Below are 12,757 nucleotides of genomic sequence, written 5' to 3' on the forward strand. Positions count from 1 at the left end.
TGATGGGCAGCAACAATTGCTTCATTAAGATCGTTTCTGCTTAGCATTTTGTTAACACACATCTGTTTTACCTTTCAATGCTCACACTTGCCGATGATGAGATGGTCAAGTGCATTTGATTAGCAGCACATGGCTGATACTTAACTATAACTAAAATACTTTCTATGAAAGCAGTAAGACTTAGTTTTCTGGTTTTTTAAATAAATAAAGACACTTTTTGAGTTGTTCTTCATCAAAGAGTGTATGCACCCAATCTCAAAGCCTTCATTCATGTACTGATATGCTAATCCAGGGGTAGGTAACTCCAGGCCTCCAGTGCCGGTGTCCTGCAAGTTTTAGATGCGTCCTTGATCCAACACAGTGATTCAAATTGCTAAATTACCAAAGGACACCTGTCTGACCGCTGAAGTTCTCCAGAGGCCTGGAACTAATCATTTGATTCAGGTGTGTTGACCCAGGGTGAGATCTAAAACCTGCAGGTCACCAGCACTTCAGGCCTGGAGTTGCCTACCCCTGTGTTAATCATACAATTTCATTACTTTTATGAACAAATACTATGAACAAAAGTGTTGTACTTGTACTACCCTGGAGTAAAAGCACAAAAAAGCACATGGCTGGGTATTATGAGTTTAAACTAAACTATTATAATATAAAAAACAGTCATCAATAAATGAACAAATGAGCTGTTGAGGAATAATGATGATCTGAGAAATAGTAATGCTGGATAACAAGATATGGAACAGCTGCTTCTTCTTTTGTAACATCTACAGCATACTCTACCTTCCCCAAGAAGTTTGAAACCTACAAACTTCTTTATAACAAGAAAAGCAGAGCTGGGGTAGTCCAAGGAGCTCCACTCCAACACCTGCTCAAGAATCTTCTCGCTGTGGTGCAACGGTCGCTCTGTTAAAAAAATACATGAATTAATTAATAATAATTTAGCTCAGAAACAGAGAAATGATTAAAGCTAAAGTATGGCAAAGATGGCAGGGATGTGAAGACAAAGTGGTCACAAAAGTCTTTTGTGTTCTCTCATCTCACACGAATTATAAACACACAAAACAAAACCACATCATAAAATCCATGACAAACTCCAGTTAGCTAAATAACAAAATTATGTTGTTTCCCCCCCAGTTTCATCACAGAACAGATTAAATTATCTACAGCATATCAGGGCCTGATTATAAAAACACACTCATGTGCAAAATAGACCTATTATCTCTTCTTAATTGGCGAACAGGGTACATGCTATCAGCCAAAAAAAGGAAGATAATTTGTGTACCACCACCCCTGCTCCGATGCTTCCATCTCTACACTCCCCTGTTTTTCGTAACCAAAGGAGGTTTTAAAAAAAATTTAAAAAAAATTAAAAAAAAGGGAGGAAGGGGAAAAAAAGAGCCACAATGGCATAACCTATTCATAACAATGGGCTTATCTTCTCCCTGGAATCTCTGCAGGCCCAGGCCATGGAATTAGTTCCTCATTTCCCCACAAATATTAGCTCCCCTTTTCTGTTTATTGTCCTCGATAACAGTGTTTATCGGTAGCTATATTCCAAAATGGCTAATTAACGCACTTCCCCTCCCTCCTTTATGCTTTTACGAGCAAAACCTGTCACGCTACCGCCTTCGAAATTGCTTAACTATTTACTGTTCCACAGACATATTGTTTTGGCATAGAAAATATGCTGAACCTTCAGCAAATATATTCAGCATTCAACACACCTTCATTTTTAGAAGAGGACGGCTCGTCCTCTGTAACTTTGTGAAGAGGAAAACAAACACAAGAGTAAGGTGTAAACTTTCAGTGAACTGCTCCGTGACGTGCACGGGGGAGCGCAAGCTAAGCAACTTCGCGACAAAGCTCAACTTCGTCTGTAGGCCCCCGCCCTGTTCTTGACGTATACCGCGTTATGATCAAATGCAGCACGTGTAGTGCGTGAGGCGGCCTCAGTGCATATTAATGCAAGATGAGGTGGGTCATCTTTCTAGGTTGATCATGCAGGAAAGATGAAGGCAATTTATGACGTATGACGGTAAGGATGATTCATTTATGTGCATATCAAACTGACGATGCTTGGCTAATTTCCCTGCGTGCTGCCGCGTTCACAGGCGCTGGTTCATTAGAGATAGCATAGTCTCTCACAAGGTCCTCGGATAAGAGGAAGTGTGATCTTTGTATGTGCCCCTAAATGGAAATGGCCACTTGAAAGGTGATGCAATGTTAATTGGACCGACGGAGACCGTGACGGCAGAAAAGTTTAGAGGGAAACTTTCATTTCGTTTATAACGTAAGTTCACATTTTACTCAAAAAATTTAGAGGTCACAGAGAAAAAGTGTCCTTTAGTTGTAATGCAGCAGGTGTATAAAAGTTTTAGCAGTCTGGAGTCAAAGCCAAATGATAGCACTGAGGAATGAAAGCAGAAGCTGGGTTAAAAGAAAAAGACGGGAAATTGCATATGATAATAACATCCATAGCATGTGTAAATTACCTCGTGACATTAACCGACGTTAATGTCAAAGGCAAAAGTCTTCACAAAGATCAGTGCGCATAAAAACTTCTGTCTTTGTGAATGTAGCATTTCAGTTAAAGGATAAATGACCTTTTCATCCCAACAAAAAGTACTTATTGCTAAAGAGGTGCTTCTTCAGTATTAGGTTATTTCCTTCAGATGGATTCTAAGAAGTCGCAATTAGTGAAGTGTTGTTGCACAAGTTTGGATAATCTGAGGGAAAGAGCTATATGTTATATTTAAAAGCTGATTAAAGTAACAGACAAGTTACAGTGGAGTGAGGTTCAATAGTTAGAGACATTATACTCATTTCCAGCTGAATGCTTTTATTCTTGGGCTCTGCTGGGCCTTGATACGGCCCCTCAGATCGTCTACAATTTAAATCAAGCCAAACAAGAAACAGACATAAAATCTGATGATTGGCTAATTTCCCAGTGTGCACGGGTGTGTAAGTAGGTAGTGACTTCTCAAGCTATTACTCATGCCCACGCCATGTCTGCATACTGTGCTACATGTGCTGCACATAGTGACAAACTATGTGACTGCACCATTTACAAATCACAGCAAACCTCAGTATATATGCTGATGGCAATATATACTGGCAAACCAACCAAGACTAAAAAATAAAATAAAAACTAAAAGTGACTTGTAAATAAGGCAGCAAATAAAAATACCTTCAAGTAAGTCGAGGACAAAAAAGCTTGCTTTCTATGCTTACTTCACAGGAAAAATAAACTTATGACTTCGACACATTGAAGTGAAAAATAACAAAAAATCTCCTTCTTACTAGGAAAGGCTGTTGGTTTGAAATGTTTCACATTCAACCAATTACAAGTAGCTGCTACTATCAATCGCAACGACATTGCGCAGGTAGGAGGCAACCAGTCTCAAAACAGTCTCCAAATAAGAGCAACTTGTCTGGGATGTGTCTCTGTACAACAGGGAAACAGGAAATTGCCAACTTGACCCCCTTCAGTCCCAAACTAACAGTAGACTTATTCTGTCTTATATGGAGTTTTTCCTTCCTACTGTCGCCAAGTGCTTGCTCACAGGGGGTCGTGTGACTGTTGAGGTTTTTTCTGTATTATTTTAGGGTCTCTAACTTACAATATAAAGCACCTTGAGGCGTCCTATAAATACAACTGAAATAAATTGAAATTTTTAACCAGACTTTCCTATCATATTATCACATTGCAATGCCTAAGATAAAGTCCATTGGTATATTCAAACTCCTGTGAGTTTTTTGTGAAAATACTCAAACATTTCTAAGAAGGAAGTTTAGTGGTTAGTAACCTGACATACCTAGCTCTCCATTTTCAATGACTTCAAAGGTGGTCCAAAAGTCATCGGCGTTAACGGCGACGTTCTTCATATTCAGCGCCGTTTCTGCAAGCTCAGTGGGCCGCATGCTGGGGGAGACCTACCATGAATGCATAAAGGGAAACGATTATGGGCTCAAAATGTGGTCATAAATATTTTGTACTTGTAAAAAAGATTTGTATGTGTAAAAAAGATTTGTGTGTGCGTAAAAAAGATTTGTGTATGCGTAAAAAAGATTTGTGTGTGCGTAAAAAAGATTTGTGTGTGCGTAAAAAAGATTTGTGTGTGGACTTGTCTCAGTGTTTTGGAAATGACAGTCTTCATTACAAAGCTTTCTTCGTTATGAATTAGCATACATGTTTTTATTGAACATTTGAAGAACCAGCAAAAAAAACAGAAACTCTTGTAGAGGACATAAAGTCAGAGATAGAAAAGACAAGGAGCAGGTGCATCTAGTACAGGTAGAGCTGCTGCAAAAACCCACAGAGCCCAGCAGCCAGCGCAACAAATTCTGGATCCTTTGCTTTTAGTTAGCCGTTAGCATTAGCAGCACATCCTGCGTCCGATGTGAAAGGACTTTTATGTTGCGCACTGTGACTCACAGCAATGGTCCTGGGTCAGCCCTGACTTTGTGTTAAACTAATCCTAAAGTAATAATGGTATTTCTAACCACTGATATAGCACAACTTTATCCTTTCAACAGCTGCTGAAAGTTAGGGGACCTAGCTGCTATCGGATATTTATATAGAGATCCTCCAGCTTCAAACTGTATTACCCTTCAAGGACCTGCAGTTCAAAAAAGCGCCCCTCCGACAGCCAAACCCATCTGTTCTCTGATTGGATTGTTACATTTGTGATTGACATGACATTGACCAATCAGATGAAAGGAAGAAAAATAGGGTCACAATTCGTACTTGTAACTTGCAGGGTTTTTTTTGGGCTAAGTCCACACACAAATCTTTTTTACACATACAAATCTTTTTTACGCACACACAAATCTTTTTTACACATACAAAATATTTATGACCACATTTTGAGCCCATAAACGATCACACAAAGTAAGCAAACTGTGCATATAAAAGGTTAGATCAGGGGTGGGCAATTCCAGGCCTTGTGGGCCGGTGTCCTGCAGGTTTTAGATCTCACCTTGGGTCAACACACCTGAATCACATGATTAGTTCGTTACCAGACCTCTGGAGAACTTCAGGACATGTTGAGGAGCTAATTTAGCCATTTAAATCAGCTGTGTTAGGTTCAAAAAACCTAAAACCTGCAGGGACACCAGCCCTCGAGGCCTGGAGTTGCCCACCCCTGGGTTAGATCATAAGCTCTGTGGATCAGTCTCGATGCCTTCAACCATCTTTGTCTTGAAAGAGCCTTTCACTGCTTAACGTGCACCATTTATTACACAACTATCCGACTCAGTTATGTACACAGCGCACAGTTTACATAGTAGACTCTTTATGAACAGCACTGAACTAAGGAAACGCACCACTTTCCTCCACAGAGACAAATGAAGAATTAATGTTAAACTGCGCTGCTTAGTGCTGCTCTGTAACCCTGTGCGCCCTTGGAGCTCTGCTGTCACCCTGTTAACAAACACAAAAACAATAAAAAAAAATCCTCCCTAACTTGCACAGGCCTATATGCCTCATAAAATGCAATTACTCAGACAATTAAGTCAAATGTCTCTTGATTAGTTCGTATGTGCGGTACTCCCATCAGGTTAAACCACGGACGTCTCGGCCCAATTCCATCATCCACCCTCGCCTCTCAGTCTTTCCACCCTCATCCTTTCTCCAGCTTCACCTGCCTCCATCCCCTTCCCCATTTTTTCACCTCACTACCAGGACCTTTGGGAAAGCAGGTGCACATACACACACAAATACACACCAGGAGCAGTATGGATATACACACTCTCACCTTGATTAAGCAGCATTTCTCTGGCTCTCTCTTCTCCAGGTACACCTCAAAGATCAAGTCCCCAGCCGGAGCAAACTGAGGAGGGAAAAACAGAGGCAAAAAGAGTCACATCAGCTGAATCCCAACATCGATGAAGCACGATTAATTGGAATCATTTTCTTCTAAATTTCTGCTCCTGTGTGGCATGAATGTAAATGGAGAGAAAGGCGAGAAATGGTTGGAGGATTTTTGAAAAAGCAAAGGTCGTTTTCAGAGCCGGAGGCAAACAGAATCCCGGTAGCACTAATGGAATGCAAAACCCGGCTAAATAAAGAGAACATGTGTGAGACAGGCGCGCTCGGAAAGGTGGGAGAGAAAGACGAATGTTTCACCTACACCGCAACCGAAATGCTTTCCTCAGGTGTTAACTTTAAGTGCGCTGTCAGTTTAAAAATATTTTGAAGAAGCACCTAAAGATATTTTCATGTGTTATTATGGCAATGGAGAAAAAAAAACACAAGTGTGTGAATGAACCCAGAGAGAGAGAGAGATGGGTTTTCAGCCACTGACTTTTTTTTTTGTATCCTTTGAGTCTTGTGCGAGTGAAATACCACCACACAAAAGAAAAGGAAATATGTTTATTCGGGGTAAAAGCCTTTACAAAATGCTGCTGTTTGGGAAGTGAAACCTGACATTTTTAAATCACAATGCTATGTGTTTATTCACCTTTATTTGAAAATGTAGGTGGTTTTAAAGGCAGATATTTACTCTGCTGGTATTCATATACAGCATATACAGTGATATCTATTCCCATGGCATACATCTGAACGCTGAACAAAACAGCTCTCAGTTGTCGTCATCGTTTCCAATCTCGACACAGCTCAGATTACACTAATCTCCAGCTATTCTGTTCTTGGGTCCTACTTGATTGGTTTTGAATGATTCACAGTTCAAAAATATTTATCTTATACTGGGCCTCAGTGCAACCCCTCAGTTCATAAACAGCATTTACCCTTTTAAGGCTACCCTCCATTTATACCGAGCCTCTTGTGATTGGCTGTGCCTTACAAATAAAGTTTTAAAAAGCAGGTTTGTCGGGCTTCAGTCAGCTAAGAACAAGAAAATAAGGATATAATTAACACAAGCTCATCAAAACTAGATGATTAAAATTTGTAAAAATGTTACCTAGTCTGATGAGTCTTGATTTCTGCTGCAAATTTCAGATAGTAGAGTCAAAATTTGTCATAAACAAAACGACTTATACCTGCCTTATACCAATGGTTCAGGCTACTGTTGGCATAATGTTGTGGGGGCTGTTTTCTTTGGGTCAATTAATAATAACTCCACAAATTGAGAAAACTTGGAACAGTGGTGAACAGTGTTGGTAAAAGTGCTTGAAAAAAGTAATTAGTTACTAAGTTAGATTTTCAAAACAAGATACACGACCTAAATATATAAACAAAGCAATAGACCTTTCAGCCCAATTCTATTTTTATACATAATCCATCACATAAAATTGAATCAAATGGAAAGCCTTTTTTTAAAATTGTTTAATGAGTTTTAATCTTTTAAATTTTATGCATGTTGCATCAAGCAAAAATTAAATTATATGCCTTGAAGAAATTTGTTTAACATTTAAACCTATTTTCTGCATATTCCAGGATATAAAATAAAATTATTTTTTGTGTTTACACTCGCTCTTTCACATAGATGCAAGTAAAACACAGCAAAAAATCTTCTTGATGCATTCTCAATCATCCAGGAAAGTAAATCTCCAAAAGTTGATTCTGTTCATCTGGACGTAGCGTTTTGTGGGAGAAACGTTTCATGAGAATTTGCATAATTATGATTAAGGAACTGACCTCCCAGCCCAGCGTTCCTTCAGTGGGCTGGTTTCAGTCATTATGCAAATGTACTGTTTATAAGATTGGGGAAAACCTGCAGTCAGCTGAGACTGAAGAAGTTACCTGGATGAGTGACGAAACGTTTCTCCCACAAAACGCTACGTCCAGATGAACAGAATCAACTTTTGGAGACAGCAAAAAATAAATAAAATCAAAGATTCAATGGCACTAAGTTCAGTCGCTCTTAAATCTATTTTCCCGTTTGGCAGGAGTAGAGCAGGCAGAGATTTGCCCGGTGCCATAGCGGTCATGTCAGTGGGAGGATCCGGGGGTTTCTCTGTGAATTTCACATTCCTGTCGCGGCTTGCTAGGTGCTTGCTCCGATTTGAAGGTAAATTTTTCCCTGTAGAAAGAAGTTTTCTTCCCACGCAGACTGTACAGCGGACACTATAACGTTTTTGTCAACTAAAACTTAAAGAAATGTCAGTACGTCCACGCTTTAAACGCTACATGGCCGTACTCTCTCCAACACTCCATATTATCCATTTTTGATCTACACACATCTGTTGTTGCCACGGATGTCGCACGTGCTTACGTTGTTGTCAGGAGGCACTCTCACAAACAAAATCATGATGGTTTAGTAACGCAGTAACGCAGGGTGCTTACCGGAAAGTAACAGGAATCTAATTACAATAGTAATCCCTTACATCAGCGGTCCCCAACCTTTTTTGTGCCACGGACCGGTTTGTGCCCGACAATATTTTCATGGACCGGCCTTTAAGGTGCGGCGGATAAATACAACAAAATAAAACTAGTACCGGTACCGAAAAAAAGAAGATTTATTCATAACACACGTGAAAAGACCCAGGAAAACAGAGTTAACGATAAAAACGATAACAAAATAACGCTGAAAACCGATAAAAACCCTGAAAACCATACATTTCACACCTGAGCCTCTACTCTCGCGGCCCGGTACCAAACGACTCACGGACCGGTACCGGTTGGGGACCGCTGCCTTACATTACTTGTTACTTGAAAAAAGTAATCGGCTTACAGTAACATGTGACTAATGCGTTACTGTCCATCTCTGGTGGTGAACCTTCCCAGGAGTGACCAACCTACCAAAAATACTCCAAGAGCATCAACGGCTCATCCAGGAGGTCACAAAAAAACGCAGAACATCTGAAGAACTGCCTCACTTGTCTCAGTTAAAGTCAGACTTCATGATTAAACCATAACAAAGAGACTGGGCAAAAATGGCATCCACTGGAAAGTTCCAAGAAGAAAACCACTGCTGACCAAAAAGAACACAAAGGCGCATCTCAAAAAACATCTTCATGATTCCCAAGACTTCTGGGAAATATTCGGTGGACTGACGAGACAAAAGCTGAACTTGTTGGAAGGCTTGATTCCTGTTACATCTGGAGTAAAACTAACGTAAGTTCCATAATTGATGGAAACATGAATTCTGATCTCTACCAGGAAATCCATGTCTAATTCATGCCTTGAAGCTCAAGAGCAGTTGGGTTATTGCAGCAGGACAATAATCCAAACACACCATCAGTCGACCTCTGAATGGCCTAAAAAAAAAAAAAACCCAAAAACCAAAAACGAAGGTTCAGGAGTGGCCTAGTCAAAGTGTGGACTTAAACCTGTTTGAGATGCTATGGTATGACCTTAAACAGCCTGTTCATGATGAAAAATCCTCCAATGTGTCTGAATTAAAGTAATTCTGCAGAATAGAGTGGGCCAAAATTCCTCCACAGTGATGTGAAAAATTCACTGCCAGTTATCACAAATGCTTGATTACAGTTCTTGCTGCCAAAGGTGGCACAACCAGTTATTAGGTTTAGGGGGCAATTATTTTTTCCACACAAGGCCAGGTAGGTTTGGATAGTTTTTCTCCCTTAATAAACAAAATCATCATTTAAAAACTGAATTCTGTGTTTACTCAGGTTGTTTTTGCGTAATATTAAAATTTGATTGAAGATGTGAAACATGCACGTTTCAGAAATAATCCCCGTAACTCTGACTTTCATTTTTCACTTGCAGAAACACAAAGAGAAGAAGAGAGGTTTCTAATTCAATGTAAGCTATGCAAAATTTAAAAAAAAAAGAGTTTTTAAATCTGCCCGACATCAAAGAGGTCAAATTCCAAGTAATGTGTCGCTTGTCGGTATAAATCACAGCACCTTTCTCCAAGTGCTGGAGCTTTAATCCTCTGCTCATCAAATTAAAAAGCGGTGGTGTGAAAAACTAAAAAAGTTAAGTGAAAACGTGAAAATGAATTTATATTTTTGAGATACAGGGTCATAGCTATAGCACCTAATCTGGATTTCTGGCAATGCAGCGGGAGCAGTAATCTGTCTCAAGAGAATTAACAACTAAGTGGGCACGACAAGGGTTCTTTTTTCTAGGATATCTTGAAATTACAGTTACTTTTCTTTTGTCATTTTAATGTGCAGGTGAACTGAGGTCCATTATTGGCTTTGTGCTGGGAGAACTATCGCATGATAAGAGGGAGGAAGCCACTTCTGACTCCTGTGGCCCTCAAATGACACAAAAATTACAGTCATTCAAACCAATGGAGCTAAAGCTGTAATTGTGAAAATGTCACACACAGATATGGGGCCATCTTGCTTTCCTCCTTCCCCTTCATTGTTGTGTATTGGGAGGAATACCGGGACCACTTTACAAACATTACAGCTGTGGGCTGCAAGATAATTAAAAGGGGAAAAAACATGCTGATTACTGTAGAGAAAAGAAAAGGGAAGTTTTAAATGTTTTAAAGGGTTTTAAGGAGATTATGGAGTAAAGAATGAAGCCATTTCTAATCTCTCTAACCAAAGCCATCCTCGGCCTGGCTGTAAATGCAAGCATCGATTTTTCAAGTGGCACTTTGAATTTAAAAGGCATGACAATGTCTCGCACCTCATTATATCACTGATTTACTCACTGCCTAAGTCGAACTATACTATCCACTTGCTGGGTGTCTTCTTGCCATTCTTCCTTGAAGACGAAACAGATGAGGTCAGAACCTTCACCTGGAGGTGAAGGTGGAGACAATCGTCTCATGGTTTTCGAGTGAAAACCCAAGAGCCATTTGTCCTGCAAAGCTTCTTATTCATACTTCAGCTTCTGCCTAGGCTACACACACAGTCGTTCAGTTTCTTCTTTAGACTACAGCCATGCTGGCTGACGCTGTTTAAAGCTCTTTATGATGAACTGACATGAAAACTGGCATCAACACCCCAGTCAGTTTGGTGATTTCTCTTTCCCCCAATACTTTAGTAGCTATATTCCATTAGATTCAGTTGTACGTTATACTTTAGTGCTAATTAACAAAGGTCAGCATGCTCTTATAAAAGTTTTTTGTGAAATCTACTCCTGTGTCTCAGGAGCTTTATTTAGCTGCTTCTCTTTTTAAAGGTTTGCTCAACTTTGCAGAGATGGAAGCGGCACCCACCCGTGCAGGATAAAAATTAATTCTCACATTCTTGAGTTTGTTGATTAATTCCACTCCAGAGGAATCTATAGACTGAATGTTGATGGTTTTTATAATAATGCTACATTATCCCTGAAACAGTTGCTGTTTAGAAAAAAACAGGATGAATGATGACCGGTGCATTTAATACAGTTCTGCCCTTTTTGTAACAACCCAGAGCTGAAAAGCAGTTTTTACCATTTTCAGATAGCCTGTTGAAAAAAAAATGCAACTGAAGTACTGTTTTTTACATGATGGCTTATGTAAAGCTGAGCCACACATCACTATAAATACACCCCATGCATACATAAGCACAAGGGTGGCATTTATCTGTGGGTGGGAAATCTCATCTTTACCAACTTTTTCCATATTTCTAGAAGCGGAGTGCAAGTGGAAGGCGATTCTGCATAACAAAGATCAATATTATGGACATTTCAGTTTACTGCTTTAAACTTTTCACCTTCGTATCAGGAACAGACCGACTTCAATTGCTCTTTAGCTTTTGCTCCACGGTCTGGCAGTGGCCTTTACAGCAAAGCCAGCGAGTGATCATAAACGATCAAACCGAGTCAGTAAAACGAGATGGTTAATGTAACATTAAATGACTTTAAGCAAAGTTTAACTTTGCTAAAATTTCAAATCATCCCTAAAATAAACATACCTATTATCTCCACAGAGAAATGTTCTCCACGCTGACTTGTAATTACACTAAATAATTGCTCTTAATGAAAAAACTAATAACTTTCCTATTTTAAGACCTCCGAATTCACATCCAAAATCAAAACGTCATCCCAATTTTCACCTCCGACGGCTTTCTAATAGCACTTGCTTTCCACTGAGTAACTCTTTTGCCCCCGAGCAGCCGACGTTGTTGTGAAACCCTACGGACAAGGCTGAGGAAGGAAGGCAGGGGCAGAAAGGAGCGCTCATAAACAACTTATTTCAGATTTCAACAACAGCAGCGGCATGTGATTTCATCTTTTTTTTTCCTCCGCAGTTATCTGAACCAAATGTTTTTCTCGGCTGAGGCATCCAGGCATAAAGTACCTGCTGTAAAGGTTAACAAGAACAAAGCCCTTTTTCCTCACCCGCCTGCTCCTGCCTCTCCCTTCATTTCTGCCAGAAAAACAGGAAACCTGTTCAAACGAATCCCACATTTTAGAGTCCCTGACGCACGCAGGCAAATCAATGCGCACACACACACACACACACACACACACTGAACACCCATTTGTGATTTCCATTCGGGTTCTGCGGGTCGACCTACTGTCGTGTCCTTCTTGTCGTTCCAGCGTGTGATGAAGCTATTCTCTCTCTCCATCTGTTGCACCTGGTCTTCACTGACCTGTTGAAAAAAACATCACAAAACACACACACACACACACACACACACGTCAATTCAGACTGAGCCAGAGAAAAGTTTCTAATCAGGTAAACCGCACTTGAGAAACATCATCTTGCTTGATAGAATCCTGCAGCCATTTTTGATGGTCATATTAATTTCAGCGCTTAAATGCGATACGTGGAGGAGCAGATTAAACCTGGGAAAGAGTGAGCTGCTCAGCTAACACTTCTAAAACCTCATTTTGAAAGAGAAAGTTGGCTGCGATGAGTGCTCGACACGGAATAGTCTCTTCTTTCATAAAGCTCTGTGTGGGAAATGACTTTTTTTTCTCCAATCCAACTTTTTTTTT

The 12,757-nt window shown here is 40.0% G+C and overlaps 1 protein-coding gene across 4 annotated transcripts in view; it reads right to left on the reverse strand.

Moving 5' to 3' along the window:
• The window catches only part of arap2 (ArfGAP with RhoGAP domain, ankyrin repeat and PH domain 2), a 171,445-nt gene that overhangs the window by 14,562 nt on the left and 144,126 nt on the right, over nt 1-12,757 (reverse strand). For all 4 annotated transcript variants that reach the window (XM_084924105.1, XM_084924106.1, XM_084924103.1 and 1 more), the window contains exons 24-27: nt 12,331-12,408; nt 5,757-5,831; nt 3,816-3,933; nt 781-903 (exon numbers count right to left, since the gene is read on the reverse strand). In XM_084924105.1, coding sequence (XP_084780231.1) covers nt 781-903; nt 3,816-3,933; nt 5,757-5,831; nt 12,331-12,408 — 394 coding nt within the window. The remainder of the gene's footprint in view (nt 1-780; nt 904-3,815; nt 3,934-5,756; nt 5,832-12,330; nt 12,409-12,757) is intronic.

This window comes from Perissodus microlepis, chromosome 3 (genome assembly GCF_051167445.1).
Source record: "Perissodus microlepis isolate ML-2025 ecotype Zambia chromosome 3, ASM5116744v1, whole genome shotgun sequence".
Taxonomy (NCBI): Eukaryota; Metazoa; Chordata; class Actinopteri; order Cichliformes; family Cichlidae; genus Perissodus; species Perissodus microlepis.